This window comes from Conger conger, chromosome 16 (genome assembly GCF_963514075.1).
Source record: "Conger conger chromosome 16, fConCon1.1, whole genome shotgun sequence".
Taxonomy (NCBI): domain Eukaryota; kingdom Metazoa; phylum Chordata; class Actinopteri; order Anguilliformes; family Congridae; genus Conger; species Conger conger.
The window spans coordinates 7,508,730-7,536,441 of NC_083775.1; the positions used below are offsets into that span (position 1 = coordinate 7,508,730).

Here is a 27,712-nt window from a genome sequence, read left to right on the forward strand (position 1 = left end):
AAGCACACTCCAACCAAGACTACAAACACACTCTGTCACCAACACTACAAACACACTCCGTCGCCAACACTACAAACACACTCCATCGCCAACACTACAAACACACTCCATCGCCAACACTACAAACACACTCCATCACCAACACTACAAACACACTCCAAAACTACACACAAGAAAATCCCCAGGAGACCCCAAGTGTCAGCACACAGGTATTTATTGTAAATGTTGGAAAAAGGTAAATGGCACCAAACAGTCTTTTGGATTGGGTTGGGACTGGACTGGGACTGGGACTGGGACTGGACTGGGACTGGGACTGGGACTGGGTTGGAGGGCAGGGGGGGTGGGGGGGTGGGGGTGCACTGAAAGAGCAGTACAGGTAACAGGCCTATTATTGACACGCATTAAGTACTCAACGTAGTGATTTAAATATTAAACGAAGAGAAAATGATACAAAATAAATAAGGAGAGAGGGAAACTTTAGCGGGGCGTGCAGGCGAATGAAATGCACCAGAGGGTCCAGGGAAGCCACACCCACACAGTGGGAGGGGGAGGGGCTGAAACAGGACCCTCCCAGGGGCGCTGGGACAGGAGAAACCTGATTGGACGAGGCTTTTTGGATCTGCACACAGCCAGGCCCCAAACCATGAAAGGCAATTATTAACAACAGTCATAATAAAAAACTATATCACTATATATATATGTATGTATAAGTATACCGATAATAATGTATGTAAATTGAAAATGAAAACGTAGGATTGTGTCATCATGCAACGCTAAACAAGTGAAACGGAAAAAATAAATACATTGTACATGCGCCAAAAAAAAAAGCAGTACTTCCAAAATAAAGCAAGACTTTCAATAACAATTCTCCCGTTATAGCTTATGTTAGCCTTTATGCTGTTTGCTTGTTCTCCGTGTAATCAAGGGAAATTAGAAGAACGATATCCTACCACTATATACAATCTATTTACATGGCACTCTGTCCCTTCTTACTAGAAAAAGCTTTCTCCACGCCTGTGTAAACCACACCATTAAAAACGACGGTGCAAAGAGCTGTGCGCATCTTCTCCCTATAGCACCAGGGGCGTGTCGACACCAGGAACACGGGTTTTAAACTGCATTCAAATCCCAAGTGAGGAGGAGGAGGGGGAAAACATCAGCAAGACTAATAAATAAACATTATATATATTTTAAATCGTCTGTTTTTGTTCTTCCTATTCCATGAAGGGGGTGAAGGTGGAGGGGGGGGTGGGTGGAGGGGGTGGAGGATCATCGAGGCTTCAGGAGCGCTCTGTACATGGCGAAGCCCAGCACGGCGAACACGGTCGCTCCCACACTCGCCCGCAGCCAGAAACCAGAGCTCTTCGCATCACCCTGGGTTACGTGTCTGAGAGAGAGAGAGAGAGAGAGAGAGGGAGAGGGAGAGGGGGAGAGGGGGAGAGAGAGGGAGAGAGAGAGAGAGGGAGAGGGAGAGAGGGGGAGAGAGAGGGAGAGAGAGAGAGGGAGGAGGGGGAGAGAGAGGGGGAGAGAGGGAGAGAGAGGGGGAGAGAGGGAGAGAGAGAGGGAGAGAGAGAGGGGGAGAGAGAGGGGGAGAGAGGGGGGAGAGAGAGAGGGAGAGAGAGAGGGGGAGAGAGGGAGAGAGAGAGGGGGAGAGAGGGAGAGAGAGACCGAGAAAGGGAGAGAGGGGGAGAGAGGGAGAGAGGGAGGGGGAGAGAGGGAGAGAGGGAGGGGGAGAGAGGGGGGAGAGAGGGGGAGGGGGAGAGAGGGAGGGAGAGGGAGGGAGAGAGAGGGGGAGAGAGGGAGAGAGGGAGAGAGGGGGAGAGAGGGAGAGAGGGGGAGAGAGAGAGAGAGAGAGAGGGGGAGAGAGGGAGAGAGAGGGAGAGAGAGGGAGAGAGAGAGACGGAGAGCGAGAAAGGGAGAGCGAGAGGGAGGGAGGGAGAGAGAGAGAAAAACATGTTAGACACGCATTCAAGTTGTGACTGAGGGCAGTAGTCGATATAAAGAAAGAAGCAGTCATAAAAGAGTAACGCAGAGACATGAAGGTCGATCGAAAGCGAGGAAAGGATTCTAGCCTTCTGGCCTAATAATTTTGTCATGGACAGATTTCCACAAACATATCCACAGCCACTTAGTTCTCAGAGAGACTCACGCACCACACAGCTGAACTGACTGCCGCTATCGCTTCACCAGGAGACCGGACCCCCCGGCCCCTTCAGAAAGGACCGTTCACACCTTGCTCTTATTCGGCCAAAGGGCTCGGGGGAAAGCGATCAGAACAACATGACGTTACGATAGAGGACACGCGTGTGCATGTGGATTTCGCGAGGTTTCGTGAGAGGAAGTTTGTCTAGCCTTAAAGGACCACTCAACACATAACTACAGTCTGACTCAAGGAACCCTTGTTAGTTAGTGAAAACCCAGTAATACCTAGTAAAACTAGTAATAACAAGTTAACTAACAAAGGGAAAATAGGATTATTAACAAATGAAGTGCTATATTATACTAATACTGTTTAATAAAGTATTAACACTAGTGTCATACAATTACACAAGTCAGAAAGCGTGGTTAATAACAATGAAATTAGAAAAAATTGAAATTCAATATTAAGGGAATATTTTATTCAAATATGGTTACATTATTTTAAATTAATTTCTTGAATTGACCACGTTTAAAATTAAACTCATTACTGGTAACAGTCCATAATCATGCATTCTTTGTTGGTCCACCACTGAAGCATACGCGCATATTAAACCAATGATCGAAGGGTAAACTCTACAACACAAGTTACAACATGCAGATGAGGTCGACTGCCCACAAAATATCATGAACACAACAGATTTTCCTTTGCAACATTACCATTAAGCCAGTAGGGATACAAGGTGGAGGAACATGGCCGTGGGAGGAGGAGATGTTTGGCGGGAAAGAAGGAGGGGTGGGTGGGGGGTGGGGGGGGTGAGGGATTAATCTGTGAAAGAAGCCAACGTGAGCCTAGCAGCATTTAGTTCCGGCAGCCACAGGCGTCGATGGAGCACAGTTAAACACTCTTAATGTCCCAGAATGGGGACTGCATAAGTACTGATCAGTAAGAACCCCTCAACTGGGTAAGACAGTGACCAGCTCAGAGCTACAACCTAAAAGCTAATAGCTAAACGCTAAGAGCTCAAAATATCACAGCTAACTGCCCAGAGCTAACCGCTAACTGCTAACGGCTTACGGCAAAGAGCAAACCCACCTCTGCTGAACTGCAGATACCGTTTCCACTGCCATCTTCGGCTCCACCCGCACCCCACCCCTGTCCCTTCCACACCCCCCCGCCCTGTGTCCAAATCGACTCCAGCCCTGCCCCTGCCCCCCCCCACACACCTGAGGCAGGTGATTTACCTGTGCTCAGCGGGGTTTGCGGACGCCTCCATGTAGACGGACTCCTCTACACGGCCGACCGCGTGAACCTGCTGCCCGAGGCGGGACTCCTGGTCCAGCAGCAGGAAGGCGGCCAGCTCCACCGCAGAGCGACGGCAACCTTGTACACACATGCACACAGCTGTGCGCGTTCAACGACCGCGAGCCGCACGCTGACCCCACAGCACCGCCAGCGCCCCGACGCTCATGCCCCACACCCCCCCGCATACCCCCCGCACACCGACACCGACACCCACACCCCCCCCACACCGACACCCACACCCACACCCCCCCCCACACCGACACCCACACCCCCCCCACACCCACACCCACACACCCACACCCCCCCCCACACCCCCCCCACACACCCACACCCACACCCACACCCACACACCCCCCACACGCCCACACCCCCCGCACACCGACACCCACCCCCCACACCCCCCCCCCACACCCACACCCACACCCCCCCCACACGCCCACACCCCCCCTACACCGACACCCACACCCCCCCCACACACCCCCCACACACCCCCCACACACCCACACACCGTGCTGCAGCCGACGGCCCCCAGATACCGCCTTTCCACCGGCGAGGGGCACCTGACAGAACTTTGTGGTTCTCATCGAATCGTATCCCAAGGTGTGCAGTTTGGGATTTAAAAATAAAAATCACCAAATCATAAAAAATATAAAAAAGAAAACAAGGCACACCCCTTAAAACATATGAATTAAGCCTATTTTTTTTGTACTAAACATATAGTATGCAATATTTTGAAATATTATCTTGGATAGTGTCCATGGCAATTCGGTGTGTGTGTGTGTGTGTTTAGGCAACGCCCACTTCATCCCAACCAACCAATGTCACAGGAGCCGCAGAGGTGACGCAGAGTTAGTGTGTGAAACACGTTTGATGCCACACAACGTTACACCCGCATACGCCCATGGTGGCCTTCCCAAGGCCCAAGTTCACCTTCCCAGGTCCCAAGGTAAGCTTCAAGGTCAGTCAACTTCCCAAGGGCCAAGGTCAACTTCCTAAGGGCCAAGCCAAGGTCCAAGGTCAACTTCCCCAAGGTCCAAGGTCAACTACCCAAGGTCCAAGGTCAACTTCCCACAGGCCAAGGCCTGCGTCTTGCTCTCGCTAGCTTTCAGCTGAGCTTTACCATGACAACCGGCCAAAATTGTGGCATAATGCACAATAATAACGGAAAACACCCAAGCAGATTTTGTCAATGGTCAAACGCAATATAGAATCTGATGATGGTTAAACCAGAAAATGGATTCAGTACCGAAGAGAAAGACCTCAGACCTTCCACTACTCATTACCCGCATATTCACCAAAAACCCCCGTCTCCCACAGCCCATCCCAGAAGAGACATCAGACTGTAAAGTGTGGGAATCCCCCCAACGTTCATCTCACTTCCCACTGAAACCAGGCCCTCAGATCAGAGGCTTCGTTCCACAGAGGGACAGGCACCACAGAAAAAGAAGCTAAAAACTAATTCCAAAACTCTCTCTCACACACACACATGGAGACACACACACACACACACGGACACACACACGGACACACACACACACACACACACACACACACAGGCATCACAGTGAGAAAGCCACTTAAATGCACAGAAACCCGGCACAGAGACCCCAGGCAACAGAGGCGGTGTTAGCGAGCCTGAAGCGGCTGTTTGTCCTCAACAGCACCTGGAGGGCAGACGGCCGTGTTTTGCTTGATGTCACTACCGCAGTGAACTCCGGCCTACCCTCCAATGGACCCATTTCAGTTGAGATCGCCTTCCCACAAACCCCATCGACTTGAGCTGAAAAATATACCGTCAGTGAGCACTTTATTAGGCATTAGACTTTCTTTTTTTTTTTTTTCTTCTGCTACTGTATCCTATCCACTTGTAGGTTTGATGCATTGTATGTCCAGAGACGCTCAGCATACCACTGTTGTACTGGCTTCGACCAGTCTGGCCCTTCTCCTCTGACCTCTCTCATTGACAAGGCGTTTTTGCCTGCAGAACTGCTGCTCACTGAACGATTTAGTTTTTTAGCCATTCTCTGCAAGCTCTCGAGACTGTTGTATGCGAAAATCTCAGGAGATCAGCAGTTTTTGAGATACTCAAACCTGTCTGGCATAAACAATCATTCCACAATCAAAGTCACTTGGATACTTTTTCTTCCCCATTCTGACATTTGTTCTGAACAGCAACTGAACCCCTTGACCACGTCTGCATGCTTTTATGCATTTAGTTGCTGCCGCATGATTGGCTGATCAAATATTTGCATTAACAAGCCGGTGTACAGGTCTACCTTATAAATGACTCACTGCGTGAAATTTGTCATTGTATAATTTTTTAAAAGTGAGCGAAACAAGGAACTAAGTGGAATGAGACAATATTACACTAACCACCATACCACAAAATCTGCTAGGAACTGGGGCTGCCTTTTCAGTATAAGGGGCTGCTCAGTATTTCCTTTTTTTTAATTTTTATTTGTTTAAACTGATAAACACAAGATTCTGACACAACCGTCTGCCCCCAGGGCGCTGTTGAGAGCACAAATATGCCCAACCTGTTAGGGGACAGACTAGACACTGGCGGTCAAAAGGAGGTAAACAGGTGTAAGAGGAACAGAAACAGAGGCAGCCAAACACAAGAGAGTGAACACCTATGGGGAAGAAATAACAACACACAAAGGAGCAATACATTACCGGCAGAGTTAATGAATAACGCACACACTCGCACTCGCACACACACTTGCACACACACTCGCACACTCGCTCACACACTCGCTCACACACTCACACTCACATATGCCTGCCCAATCACACAAGCACGCACACTCACACAAGCATGCGTGCGTGCGCACAGACACACACACACCACACACACACACACACACACAAGCACGCACGCATGCACACCCACACACACAGGCGCACACACGCTTCCATTTGCCAAGCCTTTAAACTGTTGTTACAGTAGTTTCAAATCACACAAACCAAAAAGGTGACCAGGAAGCAATACAAGATGAACATCGTGGTTTGAAATGAAGGAGAGCTGTTGACTGGGAAAGGTTTATTAGGGCGTGTGATTGGTCAAGGCCAAGCTCCTGCCCTTATAATCTGAGACGCATTTAGACCAAATTAAGAAAACAATGGCAGGTTTTTTTTTTTCATCAAGAATATACAGTATACACCCAGTGAGCACTTTATTAGACTTCTTTATTTTACTTATTGGTCTTCACCTGCTGACGCCTATCCAGTTAGAGGTTTGACGCGTTGTGTGTTCAGAGATGCTCTTCTGCATACCGCTGTTGTATTGTGTGCTTATTTGCATTAGAGTCACTTTCCTGTCAGCTTTGACCAGTCCGCCCCTTCTCCTCTGACCACTCTCATTAATAACACGTTTCTTCATGCAGAACTGCTGCTCACTGGATGTTTGTTCGTTTTTCCTCACCAGACTAGAGACTGTTGTGCGTGAAAATCCCAGGAGATCAGCAGTTGAGATACTCAAACAACCTTGTCTGGCACCAACAATCAGTCCACGGTCAAATTCACTAAGATCACATTTTTCCCCCCATTCAGACATTTGGTCTGAACAGCTGAACCCCTTGACCACGTCTGCATGCTTTTATGCATCTAGTTGCTTCCACATGATTGGCCAATATTTGCATTAACAAGCTGATGTACAGGTCTACCTAATAAAGTGCTCACTGAGTGTATATGCTGCAGATAAGTCATAGAAAAGTGTAATAATTTACAGAGCAGAGCAGTAGGAAACATACAAGTCCCCACAAATGAATGTCACTTATTTTCAAACCTCCAGAAATGTATGTATTTATGTATGTATGTACGTATGTATGTGTGTATGTTTATATGTATGTATTTTGCCCCTGTAGCATATCGTTTCAACAAAAAGTCTTTGTAAGATTGAATTCCCAAAATAAAAGGTGGACAAGGAATATGCAACTAATATTCAGCTTTTTTTATAAATAATTTTTTTTTTAAAGAATAAAAACTAAGTTGGTCAGGTTAAGACATTTCTAGAGGTAAGAAAATGAAATTAATTTTAGTATGAACTATTCCTTTCATTATTCTACTATGTTTCCAATCAACACAGGAACTAAATGGAAAGAAAAGACTATATGGGGTGGTTAGTTTAATTTTTAAAAATAATAGCATTGTTACATTTCAGCCCAATTAAACACATCATACATCCGTTAGTTCAGATTTATACACTGCATATCCACCTTTATCCTGTAGCTGCATCGCTAAAAGTGTAAAAGTTTAAAAAGTTTAAAAAGTATAACGTACCATATTTACTAAAATCCCAGTTTTTCGGAGAGCTTTTTAAAAGGCTGACATGAATACAACGGACTTGCTCATTCTCAACTGGCATTTCTGGATGATTTATCCTCTTCAACAAATTTAAAACATAACCACAAAACAATCAATAAACTTGCAATGAACAAAGAATACGGTTTCAAATGTTTAGTATACCACAATCAGACCTGGGTCAAACACCTAATTGTTTTGGATTCACATAATTTTCTGGTGTATTGGAACCTATGAAATACTCTCAAAAAGTGCAAACCCCACCTTCTGGTCCTCTTGGATGGCTAGATTTCACCAGGCAAGATCAATAAAGCACAGGAAAGTATTTGAATCAGAAACAATTATGTATTTGACCCTGGTCTGACCGTAGTTATAAATAATAACTAGGTAAGATAAATAGTTTGATTGCTTCTTAAACTTTTTAAACGAGGAGATAAGATTTACTTTATTATTCAGCATCAATAGTGAGATTCACTGCATTAAATCTCTCCCTGTCAGAACATTCAGTTGTTGCCATCATAATTAAATCAGTGTTACCTGCATTTGTGTAAATATGGTTGCTTGGTATCACACACACACACACACACACACACACATTAGTGTGTCATCCACACAAACCTAAACCAGCACCCATGTAGCCATAGGATCTTAACACAGACATGTTAAGCCAATGCCACCCACCCAGAAAGCTTGGCTCAAATGACAGCAAGTCATAAAATACACATATCAATATCGCAGTAGAGCTGAGGGTTCTCTGCAGTCAGGTTTCAACAGAGCGTCAGAGCTTGCCAGAAAGTCCCGTCATGGAAACGTTCGTTCAATAAAGCCCAAAGGTTTTAAAAAATAATAAAATGTGGAATGTGACAAACAGTGACAAATAGATCTTATGTTCTAATTTAGTATGCGTGTCTAAACCCAATACCTAATCCTGCCTTCCTTTGCCATCAACATGCAAAGCTGCCTTTGGATATGCAGAGTAGAACCTGAAAGGTTGTTACATTACATCACATTGTAGGCATTTGGCAGACACTCTCATCCAGAGCGACGTGCACCACAGCACAAGACCCACAACCAGGGGAGGTTATGAAGAGCAAACTAAGTAGATAAGAGTTTAAGAGTGTATGTTAGAGAAGGGTGCTGTCAGAACTGAGGCCCAGCAGGGGGAAGGGGGTGGGGGGGGAGAACGGAGAGATTGATGGACCTGTTCACAGCCGTGTAGAGCCTGGTCTTTACAGACCGCAGCAGGCCTGACTGGAGGAGGCTCTGACAGAGGCAATAGGTACACCTGTTGCAGGTGCCCACACAGCACATCCGGGCGTGGCTGGGGAGACAGAGGAAGAGCAGGTCAATACTGCCCTCTGGGCCGGGACCGTCACGCCCCTCTGGCGCCCCCTCGTGGCCACACTGGCTCAGTGCAGGACACAGGGACGTCCTTGTCCAGGAATAAAAGAAATGTAAAAAAAACACATTCATAGAAAAAATACAAATAACAATAATAATGAATGAAAACTCAAACTTGAAGTGAACGGTAAAACTGCTACAATGCCAACTGGTAATTAAAAGTTGCAGCATTAAAGTAGTCTTTCAGAGAAGGATGGCATTAGTATCTTTGGTGCAAAAGAGCACATTTAAAAATCCCGTCTTTGCCAACCACAAACGAATGTTGGAAGTTACAACAGTGATTCAAAATGGACAAAACTGAAAAGGGGAGTAATATTTTAAAATAAATTAATATACTTTACTGGTTGGCTTTTCCCTCTGAGGATGTACACATGCATGAAAATGCTTGAAACAAATAACAAAAAGAGCCACCACCAACACAACCCTCGAGTCCCGCCTCCACACAGTTGGGCCAATGGGACAGGTCAAAAGGAAGGATCAAAACACGCCACAGAGACGCAAGGAGAAAGTAGGAAGGGCAACTTCTTTTCATTCTATCCGGTTTTTTTTACGCACAGAAACATGGAATATTCTTCAAAGAAATATAAATGAACAAAAGCCACTAAAGCCAGTCGTTTATTCCAGTGCTTGTCAAAACCTACCGATTCACCCCCAAGGGTTGCTTCAGTCAGCTCTGAAAACAAACCCTGCTGCTTCAATTACCCCAATTAGCCCAATTACCCAAACCCCCCACCACACCGCCTGCCACCATCCCCACCCCAGCGCTACGACATCCAATTAATTCAACCAATTAAAGGTGCAATCTGTAATTTCGGACTTCTGACAGGTCAAGAGAAGAATTGCAGCAACAAACGCCCTCAAACCACAACACTGTTTGTCCCACCCCCTTCTCTGTGAACGCACTGATGTTGAAACCACCCCCCCAACGCGATTGACTATGGCAATTAGAACCAATTTTCAACCAATGAGCTTGAATTATTGTACAGCTATACCATGTGCTGGTCCAGGTGTCGTAGTGCTGGGCTCAAACAAAAACATGCACGTACACAGACTCTTTTCGCATTAGACTGGACAGCATCTGTCCTACCCAATCATCTCTCTCCCTTTCATCACGCGGAGTCTTCCCAGACGGCCCTGCAGCTTCATCAGCCAAGTCACCGCAAATCTGGCCTCATTTCCGCCGCTCTTTCCATCTTGCTGCCCTGCATTTCACCGGAGTGCACAGCTGCCGGCCTGGTTACGGCACTGCTGCCACATTTAACTTCCGCATCGCTCGAAACGACCGTCTTTCCCACAGCACACTCCGCCGAAAGCCTCGAGTCATCGTGTAGAATTACGGGTATTTTCCCAATTCATTGTCCCTGTTCATCTGCTGAATTCATTATCCCTGTTCATCCGCTGAATTCATTGTCTCTGTTCATCCGCTGAATTCATTGTCTCTGTACATCAGCTGAATTCATTATCCCTGTTCATCAGCTGAATTCATTATCCCTGTTCATCAGCTGAATTCATTATCCCGGTTCATCTGCTGAATTCATTATCCCGGTTCATCTGCTGAATTCATTATCTCTGTTCATCTGCTGAATTCATTATCACTGTTAATCAGCTGAATTCATTATCCCTGTTCATACGCTGAATCCATTATCCCTGTTCATCCACTGAATTCATTATCTCTGTTCATCAGCTGAATTCATTATCAAATTGTGATTATTATTTTTACTCCCTTCACTACCTCTGTTCATGATCTCCATTCATCAGCACAGGTCCTGAGCTGAAATATGTGTCTCTCACAGATGAACAGCTCCTCCTCATGTTGAGCCCCCTCCTCTCCATCCCCAGCCTGCTCTCAGCTCTGCTGGGCCCCGAGCCTGCCGTAACGCTGCCGTCTCTCTGCACGACGTCCCGTCTTCGCACATCGACCTTCCACTCCGTAACCACTCGTGCGCAAAACCAAAATGAAAAAGGTTGCCAGAGAACATTTTAGCAGACGTAAGTTCTACTCCCGAGATGAAGAGGTTAATTACTTTACCTCTGCAGAGTGCATTTACAATGAACTCTCACCACTGCTGAAGGACCACGTCACAAAGCCCTGCTGTTGCAAAGGCAGCGTTTATCAAGCGGGAAATGTTGAAGATAAATTTGTGAACCTGCTTTCCTTCGGACGGAACGCAGGAACTGTAACGCAAACACCTCTGTGAACATTCTGCCAAAATGTCTTCAGCAAGTGGAAAATGGGATAGTGCCACAGAACCAGGAGACGCAGAGCAGAACCAGTGATGTTCATATCATCTGGGTGAGCTAATGGAGGAACACTGACTACTAGACTCTCAGAATCACATGATATGGAGATCACTGGACCTGCACAGTACCAACACTAAACTGGGGCGTATCCAGGGGAGGAACAGGTATGGAGATGAGGGAGGGCTGGATTTGGGAAAGAGCGTGGTGATTTGGAAATGAAGGGACGGACAGGTTTGGGAAGGGAGGATGGTTTGGGGATGAGGGGAGGAACAGGTTTGGGAATGAGAGAGAGCCGAGTTTGAGAAAGGGGGGGGGGGTTGGGAATGAGGAAGAGCAGGATTTCAGGAGGGGGTGGTTTGGGTGTCATGGATGGCCAGCGGCTTAGGAAGGGAGTGGTTTGGGAATGAGGGAGAGCCAGGCTTGGGAAGGGGGTGATTTGGGTGTCAGGGATAGCCAGTACTCACGAACACATGGCCAGGGTGGTGAGAGGGTTTGGGACGGTACTCACGGTCACATGACCACGGTGGAGAGAGGGTTTGGGGACGGTACTCACGGATACATGGCCATGGTGGTGAGCTTCATGTAGATGTCCCTGGAGGGCGGCTCGGCCGTGTTGCAGGTGAAGGCCTGGGGCGGGTGCATCTTGTGCTTCCGGCAGAACTCGGCGGGCCCGGGGCTGTGCTGCTGCCGCGCCTCGTGCAGGTCGGCCTTCGCCGAGATCACCAGGCACGGCGTCTTACTGTCCAGGAAGTGCTGCTGCAACGCGCAGGAATTCAACAACGTAAACCCCCCACGTCGCCAGGCCCTTAAGTCCCGATTTCACCAAAAAAAAAGATCGTTTTCTTAACATTTCGACTGTGTTTTGCGACGACGGCCAACGATAAACGCGTTTTTCTTTCTTGAACTATTCAGCCATATATTGCACTGAACACCAACTGGTGATGATACTGCATTGCAACATCAGAGTCTGCATGAAGCATTTGGGGGAAAGTCACGCATTCAACTCAGCTCAATGTGAAAATGTAGTTAGGAATACGCACAAACAAACAGACACACGCAAACAAACACACGTCAAATATGTAATCACACTTTACTGAGCTTTTCTGGTGTATTGAAACCTCTAAGAAACTCTGAGACGTGCAGACCCTGAGACACACACACACGCCGTGGTGTGTAACTGAGGATGAGGGGATGCCTGGGAGCGTGCAGCAGTCCTGAGGGCGGAGAGCCTGAGGACGGAGAACCTGCCTTGTACACCTTCGCGCAGTACTCAAAGGAGTGGGGGTCGCTGATGTCATACACCAGGCACACCACATCGCAGGTGAGGTCACGGTCCGACAGGAAGTCAAAGTCCGGCACGATCTCCTGCAGCTGGGAGACGAAGGGGAGGAGCTTCTCTGTAAATCTCACCGTCGATCATCTCCAATAACACCGATTAACTTACCAAGACGCACAGGGCAATGAATCACCGTGTAAATCTGACTGTCAATCATCTCAAGTCACACTGATGAACAAACCAAAACACGCAAGCAAATTACACTGACATAACAACGTAAATACTGTCAATGACACCACAGTATCAAATCACACTGATTAATATACAGGCAAATGAAACGAGTCATACAGCACATCTTCTGATGAAACTGAATAAATATTATCATAAACTATAAACCAAGTCACACAGCAAAGCACACTCACAGGTCTAAACCAATAAGGGAAAGTCTCTGGTGGAGGTCTGTAGACATACTCAATACCAATGAACATTTACAGCAAGTATGCAATCTTAAAACAGACCAGGACTGCGGCATGGCTGTTTAAACCATTAAAATCCAAAATACGACTGAGTATAGATCCCATACGTTTCCATACGAAGTGAAAATCGAAGGGCCACATAAAAAAAGCAGGCAAAGTTAATGCTATCTGAAACCGCTGCAGTAACGCAGAGCCTAGGAGAATGGGGTTGACATTAATCCAGAATATCGGAATGGAATGGAATAGCTTTATTGTCATTGCACAGTACAGAGCAACGAAATTACAGTTGACAGTTTCATCCCGTCCAAGAAACATACAGAGGCCATTTCGTGGCCAACATGGGGAGGGAGACAGGAGCAGGAGAACTATCATTAGATAAGAAAGAAACAATGGGGGGAGATGAGGGGAAAAAAACACAACTCCCCAAACTGGGCTCCTTTATGGGGGCCCAGTGTGGGATTAGGAAAAAAAAAACCTCGGCACATAAGCAAACAATTAAACATGACAACAAGAAAACTCGAGACTGGCACATTTTGGTATTGGGAAAGGTCTCAGGGAGGGGAGGTGTCACAGCTCAGACACTAGGGGGAGCGCGCAGCCACATGGCGCAACGCTCAACTCCCCAGCAGACTGCTCTATGATAGGGAAAGACTCGAGGGGGCCGACCAAGGTGTTGAATCCAAGGGTGTGTGTGCGTGTGTCTTTGTGTATGTGTATGTGTGAGCCTCTGTACTTCGTCACCGCCCAGGCCAACAGTGTTCTCTAATTTCGTAATTTCGTTGCTCTGTACTGTGCAATGACAATAAAGCTATCACTGATCGCGTATGAGGAGACGGGCCAGACTCATCTACTCACGAGTAGGTACTTCTCCTGTCCGTACACGTAGGTGGTGCTGATGGCGTAGAGCGATTTGTGGGTTTCTCTGACCATCTTCTGCCTCTGCGAGGTAAAAGGGGAAGGGACGCATCGTCACACACGGAAATGCCAGGAGAAAACGCACCCATGGACCGATCAGCTCTGAGCAGAGACACAGTTCTCCTGTCCTTCACCTCATCGAGGCTGAGGTTAAAGACCAGCTGAGGCACAAGTCAGAGCAGCACTAGAGTCCGCCACATGACGTATGCACGAGGGAAAGAGATCTTTCTGGGCAATTTTTGAAGGGGCAAAATGACATAAAATCTTGTCTTGTTTTCCAGGAAGTGGATGGAAAATTACATTTTTGGAATATATATTTATTATTAGACGTGTTTCTATGGTTATGAAGAATTGGCTGAATTGGGGAACAAGTGTACTTTGATTTCAGCTCGTCTTTAAGTTTCAGATACAGATGGACTGAGGCAGGTGTTGCAGTGGCCGTCAGTCTTCAACCTATTTTGGATAGTGATGTCAAAGAGCAAAGCCAGAGGTCTCCGTGGAGATGGAGAGACCACCGCCCCCTTCCCACCCACAGAGCTCACGTACCTGCCAGGAACGAGGGCCCAGCAGGTCTATATGGCAACCCACTAACCTGCAATTCTCCATGGCGACCCATTCACCCCACAGGTCTCCATGGCGACCCACTCACCTGCAAGTCTCCATGGCGACCCACTCACCTGTAGATCGCCGTGGAGACCCACTCACCCGCAGGTCTCCGTGGCGACCCACTCACCTGCAAGTCTCCGTGGCGACCCACTCACCCGTAGATCTCCGTGGAGACCCACTCACCCGCAGGTCTCCGTGGCGACCCACTCACCCGCAGGTCTCCGTGGCGACCCACTCACCCGCAGGTCTCCGTGGCGACCCACTCACCCGCAGGTCTCCGTGGCGACCCACTCACCCGCAGGTCTCCGTGGCGACCCACTCACCCGCAGGTCTCCGTGGCGACACACTCACCTGCAGGCTGCGGCCCAGGAAGGCCTGGAGGAAGCCGCTCTTGCCGCTGGCTTTGGCACCAAAGATGTTGCAGCGGAACACACTGCGCTGGGTCTGCTTCTTCTGCAGGTCGATCCGCTTATTCCGGGTCACTGTGGGAGCGGCAGCAAGGTACCGTCAGCACACACTCACATTATACAGCGATGTGTGTGCTGACCGTATAATGTACAATGTGAGTGTGAGTGTGTGCTCACATTATACAGTGAGCACACACTCACACTCACATTATACATTATACAGTCAGCACACACTCACTTTATACAGTGAGCACACACTCACACTCACATTATACATTATACAGTCAGCACACACTCACTTTATACAGCGAGCACACACTCACACTCACATTATACATTATACAGTCAGCACACACTCACTTTATACAGTGAGCACACACTCACACTCACATTATACATTATACAGTCAGCACACACTCACTTTATACAGCGAGCACACACTCACACTCACATTGTACATTATACAGTCAGCACACACTCACATCATACATTATACGGTCAGCACACACTCACTTTATACAGCGAGCACACACTCACACTCACATTGTACATTATACAGTCAGCACACACTCACATCATACATTATACGGTCAGCACACACTCACATTGTACAGTCAGCACACACTCACACTCACATTATACATTATACAGTCAGCACACACACATTACGCCGTCTCCTCCGTGGCTCCTGGTCTCACCTGTAATGGCGGCCGCCTGGGACTCCTGCTCACAGATGATGGAGTACCCCAGGTAGCCCAGGTACTCCAGGCAGCGCTGCACGTCTAAGTACGTCGTTAACCTGGAGACAGGGAGAGGGCACAATCAATCACAGAGAGAGTGTGTGCGTGAGAGTGCGTGTGTGTGTGTCAGAGAGTGTGCATGTGTGTGCGTGTGCGTGAGAATGCGTGAGAGAGCGTGAGAGTGCGTGTGTCCGTGTGTGTGGTGTGCGACTGCATGTGACTGTGTGTGTGTAAGTGTGTGTGCGCGAGTGTGTGTGGTGTGCAAGTGCGTGTGTCTGTGTGTGTGTGTGTGAGTGCATGTGGTGTGCAAGTGCATGTGTCCATGCATGTGTCTGTGTGCGTGTGTGCATGTGCATGTGCATGTGTCTGTGTCTGTGTCTGTGTCTGTGTCTGTGTCTGTGTCTGTGTCTGTGTCTGTGTCTGTGTCTGTGTCTGTGTCTGTGTCTGTGTCTGTGTCTGTCCTCATGTTAACTTTTGAGTCCTGCAGGAAACCCGACCACACTGTGGGCAGGCAGCACTCACGTCCACTGGGACAGGTATCCCTGGTAGGTGATCCAGCCCTTCTCATTGGTGCAGACGGTGTTGTTGACGTCAGGGCCCCAGGGCATGTAGGGAAAGACCCCAAAGAGGTCCTTCAGCTCCTCTGGTGACAGGGCACAGTCTCTGTCCTGCAACAGAGCACAGGATGACCTCTGAACTCTGACCCTGTGACTCCCATCATAACCACACTAGTGTCATGCTCACGTTGCCTTACACCTTCTAAATCTCTCCATGGAAACCAGTGTCCCTCCCTACTTTAAAATCCTCCAGTTTATTGAAATGTAAACTGAGCCAACTTTTTTTCTTGGCAGCTTTAAACAGAATCATGCGATTGGTATCTTTACAGCTTTTCTGTACTTCTCAGTAGCCTGTAAAACGTGTTACTATTACGGTTAGTATGATTATTTTTATTATATAAATCAACAGGACTGTATAAATGTGTGCGCTTACCAAATGCACGGTCTCTCTTAAGAGTTGCACACCGGATTACTGGGGAGATGTCCATTTGGACCGAAAGCAAGAATTTGATTGTGGCATTCGGCAGACGCTCTTATCCAGAATGACTAACACACTTGGATAGGTCACATAAGGGCACACTCAGCAGAGTGCATTCCGTCCATTCACACTGCTGGATGCGGAGAGAAGGAGTTCCGGTTCAGTAACTCACTCAAGAGTACACCGACAGCGCCAAACCGGCAACCTCTGAGTCACAAACCACTGTGCTTCAGTGCTGCCCTCAAAATCACATGACCTCCATATGGTATGGCAGTGGGGCTGAGCATGCAGAGGTCAAAGGTCAACAGCGACCACATTCTTACACTCAACACCGTGACAATGCCACGCCATCTACGACAGATGGACTGCCAGTAACTCAGCAAGGACATCCCTCTCTAAAGAGAGGAGGAACCAAAGCTTATGAAACACGACACCTGCGTTTGCTTCACTTCGCGGGCCCCCTGACTAAAGAATACGCAAATGACAAAAATGATGTCACTAAATTGTAAATGCCCCAAATTACAACTCTTGAAACTGGCAACAGAACTATTACTCACAGGGCTGCCTGACTGAACAGTGAACCGAGGTCATTCAGAAAGCACAAACTGTTCCGGGCTATAAATCAAGACCCAAAACAAACAAAAATGGCGCGACACAAAAACGGAAGTTCATTACGGTCTCATGACTGTCGAGTGGCTGGCGTGGGCTGACCACACGTTCTCACCTTGTCGTGCTTGTCGAACACACTCTGGAGGAAGAGGTACGCGTTGTGGTTGAGCTCTGTGGTGCAGTCCAGGGGGATTTTTAACCTAAACCACACACACAAGACACGGTCAGACCCAGCATAGTCCAGATTAAGAAGACCTAAACACGTAAGTACTGTAGCGCAGTGAAATGTCTGTCCACCATTTTGAAACGGGTTAACGTGATTGGCTGCAGGCTCCAGAGGGTGGCTGGACATGCACAAATTAAGAGGGAGCCATGCTCTGGGCAGGTGCAGTTCACACTCCGCACGCTAGGTGGCGATGTAACATCTGCAATACAACTAAAGCTAATTTTTGGATAGTTCTTGGTGGGAGTGAAACGTGCCCCCTATCTGCGCCCATATTAACGTCAGGCAGAAGCTCAAATGATCCTAAAGCAGCACCCACCTGTCCTCTGATTGGGTCAGTGTTTGTAAGGTCTTTGTTGATTGCCAATCAAGATTCAACTCCAACAGCGCACTCTGGAGCTTAGCCAGTTAGTCTAACTGCAATCCTGGAGGGCTGGTCTGCGAGATGGTTTTCGTTCCAACCAATTACCTTAATTATTTTTTTTTGACAGCTCTAGAACTGATGTTGGCTCACTCCTGTACTTGGGCAGAGTAAAATCTTTTGGACACACTAGCGGTCTGCAGCAGTAGCTGGTGCATAGACAAATGTCTGCTCAAGATGTTGTTTAGCTAATTAAATAATTAAGAGCAGAAGTTGGTACGAAATCCTGGAGCGGATCAGCCCGGGCCTAAAGGCTGGTGGCCCATAGACTGAACACAAACCATAAACCATCAGTGCAGGAAGAAGTTTGGTTTGGTGTGGAGGGGAACAGGGTGTGGAGTGAGACTCACGGGGGGGAACAGGCTGTGCAGTCACGGGGCACGTACAGGGGAACAGGGTGAGGAGGGTACGGGGCACGTACAGGGGAATAGGGTGAGGAGGGTGTGGAGTCACAGGGCACGTACAGGGGAACAGGATGAGGAGGGTACAGGGCACGTACAGGGGAACAGGGAGAGGAGGGTACGGGGCAGGTACAGGGGAACAGGGTGAGGAGTCACAGGGCACGTACAGGGGAACAGGGTGAGGAGTCACAGGGGGACGTACAGGGGAACAGGGTGAGGAGTCACAGGGCACGTACAGGGGAACAGGGAGAGGAGGGTACGGGGCACGTACAGGGGAACAGGGTGAGGAGGGTACGGGGCACGTACAGGGGAACAGGGTGAGGAGGGTGAGGAGGGTACAGGGCACGTACAGGGGAACAGGGTGAGGAGTCACAGGGCACGTACAGGGGAACAGGGTGAGGAGTCACAGGGCACATACAGGGGAACAGGGTGAGGAGGGTACGGGGCAGGTACAGGGGAACAGGGTGAGGAGTCACAGGGCACGTACAGGGGAACAGGGTGAGGAGTCACAGGGGGACGTACAGGGGAGCAGGGTGAGGAGTCACAGGGCACGTACAGGGGAGCAGGTGAGGAGGGTGAGGAGGGTACGGGGCACACCAGACTCACAGGGGCAGCAGGTACTCCTGCGTCAGCTCCAGGTCGTCATCGTAGCCAAACCTCCGCAGCACCGTCCAGGTGGTCTCGTGCCGCCCCCGCTGGATGAACAGGGTGTGCAGGAAGAGGAACCCTGCCCAACGAGGGACTGGTCAGCCAACGAATACACCACACCCACACAGAGTCAAACCCCCACACCAATACACCACACCCACACAGAGTCAAACCCCCACACCAATACACCACCCCCACACCAATCAGCCATACCCACACCAATACATCACAACCACACAGAGTCAAACCCCCACACCAATACACCACACCCACACAAATCAGCCATCCCCACACCAATACACCACACCCACAAAGTCAAACCCCCACACCAATACACCACCCCCACACCAATCAGCCATACCCACACCAATAGACCACAACCACAAAGTCAAACCCCCACACCAATGCACCACCCCCACACCAATCAGCCATACCCACACCAATAGACCACAACCACAAAGTCAAACCCCCACACCAATGCACCACCCCCACACCAATCAGCCATACCCACACCAATACACCACAACCACACAAATCAGCCATGCCCACCCAGATCATGCACCCTCACAAAAATGACCCATGTCCCCACAAGGCAGAGACCAAATCCAAATACCCATTTCCCACTGAGACACATGACCACAAGGAAGGGAGGTCCAGGAGAGAGCGATGAAGACGGAGATGGAGAACAAGAGGAAAAATCAGACAGAAGTAGAGGGAGACAGAAAAATAGAGGGGCAGAGAGGGAGGGAGAGAGAGAGGGGAGAAGAGGAAGAAAAAGAAGGAGAGAGAGGCAGAAGGCAGGGGTGAGAGAGGGAGGAAGAAAGAGAGGGATGAGAGGGGGAGATATAGAGGGAGAGAGAGAAGGAGAGAGAGGGGGAGAGAGGGAGAGATAGAGGGAGAGAGAGAAGGAGAGAGAGGAAGAGAAAGAGCTTGACGGACAGTCTCTCACCCTTCAGCGTCAGGCCGTTGTCATGGACACCGTCCGCCATGTTCCTCTTCACCACGTTCTTCACGTCCTCCAGCGCTTGAGGGGCCAGCGGGATGTTGAAGCACGTCCTCTGTGAACACGGAAACATCGCTGAAACACGTCCTCTGCGAACACGGAAACGTCCCGCGTCAAACCGCCACACACCCAGCCCCAACAGACAATACTGACCGCAAGATAGCACCACAACTTACTGCAATACTGCCCCACTGCAATCACACTACGCTGCCCCACTGGAAACTTTCAATGCAGTTTTAATGGGGCAGCCAGGATGGGCCCAGCAGTTATTTTGGGGGTGCCGCAACTGCCATCAAAGTAAATACAAAAATGTGTCCCAACTAGAAGAAAGGGCCTATTTTAGGCACATACTGGACATAATTGCTATATTTGAAATGGTACACTAGACTAATCTCCAGGACTCTATGACACTTGCACGCTCACGCCTGTTTTCCGTTCTGGTTCCTCAGTGGTGGAATGACTTGCCTACCACTGTCAGGACAGCAGAATCCCTCCTCCTATTTCGACGGAGACTAAAAACACACCTTTTCATACTCTACCTTAGTCCTCCCTCCTGATTTCCCCCGCCCCCCTTTCTGATATCCCTATCCCTCTTGTCTAACCCCCCCAAAAAAATTAAAGAAAAAAATAAATAAAGAAAGAAATTGCACTTATGATGACAATATGTTTAAAACAGCACTTCCTATGTATTTTCCTAGTTATGGATGTGATGCTTTGACTTGCTGGAAGAACCTATGCACTTGTAAGTCGATTTGGATTAAAAGCGTCTGCCAAATGACTAAAAAGAAAATGTAAATGTATGAAACACCAATTCCGCTAAAGAAAAATATCGCTGAAAAATGTGGTGGGGAAGGGGGTTGGGCAGGGGGACGGCAGGCCTCATCGCCCCCCCCTCGAGATCCGCCACGGGCTTCTACCTGAAAGAAGTTGAGCTCCAGGTCGTTCAGGACACCATCGTTGTCCAGGTCAGACACTTTAAAGATGCGGGTCAAGGCTTTGATGCACGGCGACTTCATCTGCGAACCGTGAACGACAGGGCTTCTGTCACATGGAACCGATATGATTTTATAATAGAAAAATACAATGTAAAGAAATCAAGGCACTCTTAATTTGTGTGTGAGTGTGTGCGGAGTGACACAGGGGAAAGTTAATTTCCACCAGTAGTGAGCACACAGGCATTTATATCTGACATGGGTCAAATAATCATCTGAAACACTACAGACTACCCCGACAGGCTCTCACCTCCTTCTCCTCGGGACAGTACAGGGGTCCGGTGGGGTGCAGGACTGCTTTTTGGGCGTAGTAGAACAGCTCCGAGATGTTCTTCAGGTTTTTCGCCGAGCACTGAAAAACCGAAAAGTGTCATGAGAAAGCCAAGCTGGAAGAGTTTCTAAGACTTCCTCTTCCTATCACTCCACCCATGCTATTTCTTTTGCACAAATCATAGGCTGTGTTATTACATTACACATTATTGGCATTTGGCAGATGCTCTTATCCAGAGCGACGTACAGTTGATTAGACTAAGCAGGAGACAATCCTCCCCTGGAGCAATGCAGGGTTAAGGGCCTCGCTCAAGGGCCCAACGGCTGTGTGGATCTTATTGTGGCTACACCGGGAATCGAACCGCCGACCTTGTGGGTCCCAGTCATTTACCTTAACCACTACGCTACAGGCTGTTATTAATGAATGTGTAGAACAGGTTTTGCACGTGCTAAATATCTCTGTAAATCAGGCCCCGAGAAGGGAGTGAATCTGCTGATGATCAGTCTTTGGGAAAATACAGGTTGCCATTTCCCCTGATTAATCAGGAAATGGCTTTTTTCAGACCTTCACTATAATTTAGCCTTACCACTGAACATTCTCTGAACTTGAGCTGTCCAAGATGGCAAAAGGCCTCGATTTGTGTGCCTGTGACATAATCAAGTCCACCAACACTGATTGAAAACAAAAAAAACGCATTTGCTGATTCTTTGGAATGGGATACTTGTTCTAAATGAAGCTCTCATCTGTCATGTTAGGAGCCTGTTTCAAAGTGGCTCATGGGTAGCAGTTTCTGGCACTAAGTGAATGAGTGCTCATTGGTGATGTAGTCTCTGGCACCAAGAGAAGGAGTGCTCATGGGAAGTGTAGTCTCTGGCACTAGTGCTCATGGGTGATGCAGTCTCTGGCGTCTCCCCAGTCTTTCTGGAGACTCCGGGTGTCCCTCACCTCCACGCAGGTCTCGATCTCAGAGTACAGGTTCATGATGGGCAGGATGGTCTCCATGCTGCTGTGCTCCACCAGGTCCGACTTGTTACCGACCAGGATGAGAGGCACCCTGTACACCAACACACAGCCACTGTGAACACCTCATCACAAGCACCATCACGCTGCACACCAACACACAGCCACTGTGAACACCTCAACACAAGCACCATCAACCTGTACACCAACACACAGCCACTGTGAACACCTCAACACAAGCACCATCACGCTGCACACCAACACACAGCCACTGTGAACACCGACACACCATCACCACCATCATCATCATCTACATCTACATCATTACATTATTTTAATAGCATTTGGCAGACGCTCTTATCCAGAGTGACGTACAGTTGATTAGACTAAGCAGGAGACAATCCTCCCCTGGAGCAATGCAGGGTTAAGGGCCTTGCTCAAGGGGCCAACGGCTGTGCGGATCTTATTGTGGCTACACCGGGATTGGAACCACCCACCTTGCGGGACCCAGTCATCCACCTTAACCACTACGCTACAGGCCGCCCACTAACCACATGCAAAAAACACATACAGGTGCGCAAAGGCACTAATTTTATTTAAAGGTACAATTGGTAAGATTTTGTGTATTAAAACATTGTTGCACGGAGGCTGGGACTACAAAGCCGCTGTGATAAGACTCTGGAGCTGTGCTTATACCAGGTAAGGCCCTCTTGACAACAGGCCACCCCAGCGTGTCATACATCAGGACACATTTCAGACACCCAGTCTCTTGTGGGAGAGGAACAGGACGTCCGAGAGCCTCTCATGCTTTCGCGGTAACGGTGCGTTCCCTCACTGCGCCGCGCAATAAATCACCCCAGAACCTTTCCACTGTTTCAGCCACGCAGCACACAGCCTCCATAACTAAACCCCTCCCGCTCCTCTCATTTAGAGACACAGACGCAAGCAAACGCATTAAAGGCAGAAAACTGCACCTCCTCCTCCTCCTCCTCCTCCTCCCCACCACACGAAAGAGACTCACCTACACACTCACACTCACCCCCACCCCCACAGACACACTCACACACTCACACACTCACACACTCACACACTCACACACTCACACACTCACACACTCACACACTCACACCCACAGACACGCACACACTCACACACACTCATGCACGCACCTGCTATCCTTGTCCGTCCTCTCGTTTATCAGCGGAATCCAGTGGCTGGTCACCTGTGGGAAAGCACAGGCTCATCAAAGCCTGCTGATATTCAAACGCAGACATGCACCTATTTTTACCTTGGCACCGGGGAAGGAGAGAGCTGGCGTAATGAAGCCGGGATAGACAACGCCAGCGACTAAAGGAATGTCCCTTTCAGCTCGCCGCGGCAATTACGCCCGGCTAAAAGCAGGCAAGCCTTATCAATGCGATGCGCTGAACTGACCTTTTCGATGGACTTCTTGTTGTTGACAGAGTACACGATGCATATTACATTAGCCTGTAAAAGAAAAGAAAGAAGCTTGTATCTCCCAGAAACAAACAGACCTCTAAAGCACATCTCATTCAATATTATTATTATTATTGTTATTATTATTATTATTATTATTATTATTATTATTATAAAACCCAACCTTTGAAATTTCATGATATAACTGTTCATCCGATTGCTCTGCTTCTGTAAGAAAGGCACAGTGCACAAATGAACGGCTATACGCTGGAGGACAAAGACTTTGTGCTGAATATTTGACCTCAGCTCAGCACTGATCAGGTTACCGGAGTAGTCGACGATGTGTGTGGGCACGCGCTCTGGTGTCACGTCAGCGGGGATGGTGATTTCTTCAGCACGAAGAGGCACCTGAACACGTACACACAATCACACAGAATAATGTGGTTATCCACAGCAACTGGCATGTCAGTGTATACAGCAATGTTAGAGAAGGAGTGTTAAACATATATTATTATAATTATTATTATTATTATTATTATTATTATTATTATTATTATTATTAACCTTTATTTATACAGGGAAAGTTGACTGAGGACACATGCTATTTTGCAGCAATGCCCAAACACATAAAATGATTGAGCAATGACAGCATAGGCATGGCATTACAGAGTTTGGGAATGCTGTGTTAAACCTGCGTTACAAGGCTAATGCCTGAAGCACAGAAACGAACATGTCCTACGAACTGGGGGATGCAGGCAAACTTCGAAGTAAATGGAAGTGGTTATATGCTAAAGCTCAGTCTGGAATAATTCGTTATGCTTTTCGCACAAACTTCAAGGAGGCTTCCGTACCGCGTCGGGGAACTCCTCGCTGACCAAGGACATGATCAGGGAAGTCTTCCCAACTTTGGCTGTGGAAACAGAGGGTATGCATCTCAAACGCATGAGTGAAACAATCATTAGTCACTTATCACTACTTCACGAGTGATAGTCAGCACGGAATATTTGGGTACGAATGCACATTTCACAACATTACATTACATTACATTATTGGCATTTGGCAGACGCTCTTATCCAGAGCGACGTACAACAAAGTGCATACCCATAACCAGGGATAAGTTCGCTGAAAGACCCTAGAGGTAAGTACAATTTCAACTGCTACCTGTACAACAAAGATAAGGACAAGGGCAATTTTTTTTTTTTTTTTTTTTTTTTTTTTTTTTTTGAACAAACAAACAAACAGAGCAAAAGTCACCAAAGTTAACTATCCAAACACTGCTTACCTAGCCAACTAAAATACTGATACACAAGTCACAGAGACAACAATTAAGGTTCACAGGGAGGTAGGGAGGGATGGGGAGAGGTGCTGTTTGAAGAGGTGTGTCTTCAGCTTGCGCTTGAAGGTGGGGAGGGATTCTATAGTTCAACTATACAACAACACTATGCGACCAATGAAACCAAGGAATGTTAAGGCACGACTCTAAGATAGCCTGCTAGTCACGAACTACTGGAAGCAAAGTTGACGGTTGAAATCATTCTGAAAACTTGACATTCAGAAAGACAATTCTATTCAGCACGCTATGCACAAACATGATTTCTAGCTCGTTCAAATAAAGAATGAAAATTGGGTTCATTGACATTATTCAGCTCCTAGAAATAAAAGACTTCATGTTCGTTTCAAAATTAAATTTGGAAACGTAGAACTGCTGATCACAGAAAAAGTCACTCGAAAATTAAACAAAAACGAGCTTGTGTCAACAGCCATAAACACCTGCATGGCAAACAAGCACAAGACTGGTGCAGGTGGCTTTCCACAGGAGTAGAGTTAAAATAGGTGTCACTGAAATCATAATGTGTCACTAGATAATTGCAAGTGTCATGTGCCCCGGTTGGCATCCACGAATAACAGGATCGCTAAACATAGTACCGATAAGCAGCCGTGAATGCAGTGTGAGCGGAGATAAGGCAGTGTGGGACTTCGGAAATAGGCTACTCGTGGTATGCAGCCGTAGCAACGCCACAACTTGCTACAAACTAAAAGGTTTCCATTTTTTCAGGTCAAGAGAAGGGGGAATATAGCTAGCATGGCGTCTTGCGAAGACAAAAAACTGTCCACGGTTAGCCAAACTAGCCAGCCAATCTGCCAGGTAATTTATTCTGAACAAACTGGTTGGTAAGGCTTTCTGACACTTGGATAAGTTAGTTAGCTTGCACTGCAGCGGAGCTCAACAATGTACTCTCTATTAAAAAAATAAGAAATAAAAACAGCCAACTAAAAAAGGAATAGCATACGGTGGGCTAACATTACCCAATGTAGCATTCCAAGCTATTTAACCAGCTAGCTAGCTAGCGTCCTTGCCAGCTTACTCCGGTCAAATCGGTAAGTTAACTGGCAGCATAAAAAAATAGCTGGCTAGCTACAAATGACTAGCAAGTGAACAGGATCATGCAGTGGAAAGGAATTAAAATGAACTATTTGAAGCCAAACTGATCAACTTGAATTGGACAATCACCATCTTGGCATCATTCACCACTATCAAAATGATCATCTCCTCCAGTATTTCTGTGCGAGGACCAAATCACCATCCGTTGACACACAGCCAATTAGCTAATAAACTAGCAAGCTAACAGTTATGTACTTACGTTCCCCGACAAGTAATATCCTGACGTCCTTCCTCATCGTTTCCGCTGCTCTGTTTTCTGTGCAAATTAAAATGTGTGTCCGTTTATGAACACCATCTAAACTGTCGTAGTATATCAGTCCGCCTAATGGAGCTGTGTGGCCTTGCGCAGTTCACTTTCAAAGACAAATACTCCACCGGCAATCTGTGTAGGACAAAACGGACAGGAGGATTCGGCTTCTTAGTGCGCTTCAAGCCTTGTTCTTCCGGTGGTGAGAGGGACACAATCAGAAGCGATGTGCACTTGTGTAAAGTAAACACGACATTTTTCCTTCGGGCATGGTTATCCTCCTTTTTAAATTTAATTCCATGACATTCTGCTCTATGTTAGCCAAATTATACGAGCACACACCTCCCCTTCTGACTTATACGGCACATCGACTTCTACGGCAAGTCGAAAGAGACATCTTTGAAGGGAGGAAAGGAAAACGCATAATCCATATTTCCTCCGGGATGGGACCGTTGTAGTAGCCTACTGAATGCACATTGGTATGACATTTCGAATTACTTTGTGTAACGCCTCAAAACAAGCAGGTCTTGATTTAAACTGATCATAAAAATGTTAGTACAGTCTACCTCATTGCGTACATTTGAAAACACCAGAGAACATTGGAAAACACCAGCATAACAATAACAATATTCATCAATAACACCATCTTTTCGTTCCATCTATCCATCTAAATAGACGTGAGAACTGTATTCCTCTTAACAGCAGACATTCCATTAAGGGCTGCAGACTTGAATAATTAATGTTTCATCAGAAAATCTAAGCATATTGTTTGCTTCCTGATATCGTTATATTTAGTCTATTAGTTACATTTAAATCTAGTTTTATGTTTACAGGTGTGCGTCGAATACCCCGGGCCTGTGTCGTGATAATAATTATGTCCTGTTAAGTAACCGTTGAACGTAAGTTCCGAGACATTTCAAAGAAGCATAAATGTCAGAAAACATTTCACTCCACCCTCTGTGTATACCCCCGGGGCATTTCTCCTTATAGCATGAGTAATCAACCTGTATATGGACTATAATAATGTATTTCAAATATGTGCCATGAGTCACTTTGGATAAAGGCGTTGGCCAAGCAAGTAATCCATCTCCGACTATGGCATACAAAACACACGCACGCACTCACACACAACCATTTAATTTAGCCAATTTCATGTAATCTTTCAGAGAGGGCTAAATGTTGAGTATAAAGGAACATTTTAAGCTAAAATACTTCA

General features: G+C 47.5%; 1 protein-coding gene across 4 annotated transcripts; it reads right to left on the minus strand.

Moving 5' to 3' along the window:
• Nucleotides 1–341: 341 nt before the first annotated feature.
• LOC133114402 (mitochondrial Rho GTPase 1-A-like) lies at nucleotides 342–26,885 on the minus strand. Of its 4 annotated transcripts, XR_009705556.1 has the most exons (21): nucleotides 26,449–26,885; nucleotides 24,658–24,716; nucleotides 24,133–24,214; nucleotides 23,991–24,034; nucleotides 23,804–23,857; nucleotides 23,539–23,591; nucleotides 22,355–22,463; nucleotides 21,389–21,490; nucleotides 21,064–21,162; nucleotides 20,093–20,201; nucleotides 19,102–19,222; nucleotides 17,566–17,650; nucleotides 16,329–16,474; nucleotides 15,765–15,865; nucleotides 15,011–15,141; nucleotides 13,994–14,077; nucleotides 12,635–12,757; nucleotides 11,940–12,142; nucleotides 8,946–9,065; nucleotides 4,490–6,075; nucleotides 3,944–4,434 (listed from the first exon to the last, which is right to left on the minus strand). XR_009705556.1 is itself a non-coding variant. In XM_061223740.1 (20 exons), the coding sequence occupies exons 1-20, from the start codon at nucleotides 26,483–26,485 to the stop codon at nucleotides 1,270–1,272; spliced, it is 1,980 nt and encodes a 659-aa protein (XP_061079724.1). In that variant the 5' UTR covers nucleotides 26,486–26,885; the 3' UTR covers nucleotides 342–1,269. The 4 variants fall into 4 exon arrangements, 3 of the variants coding, with proteins under 3 accessions (XP_061079724.1, XP_061079726.1, XP_061079725.1); XM_061223740.1 differs by lacking the exons at nucleotides 3,944–4,434; nucleotides 4,490–6,075 and adding an exon at nucleotides 342–1,387; XM_061223741.1 differs by having other exon boundaries at nucleotides 3,944–6,075.
• Between the last annotated feature and the right edge of the window lie 827 nt (nucleotides 26,886–27,712).

What these genes read in the sequence shown, in the direction of transcription:
- LOC133114402 (XM_061223740.1), bottom strand. Translation starts at nt 26,485, where the DNA reads ATGAGGAAGGACGTCAGGATATTACTTGTCGGGGAAC. An exon ending in AGGACGGACAAGGATAGCAG is followed by an intron (nt 22,464 to 23,538) that starts GTGCGTGCATGA and finishes GTTGGTGTACAG; the next exon opens with GGTGCCTCTCATCCTGGTCG. An exon ending in TGGAGCTCAACTTCTTTCAG is followed by an intron (nt 20,202 to 21,063) that starts GTAGAAGCCCGT and finishes CCGTGTTCACAG; the next exon opens with AGGACGTGCTTCAACATCCC.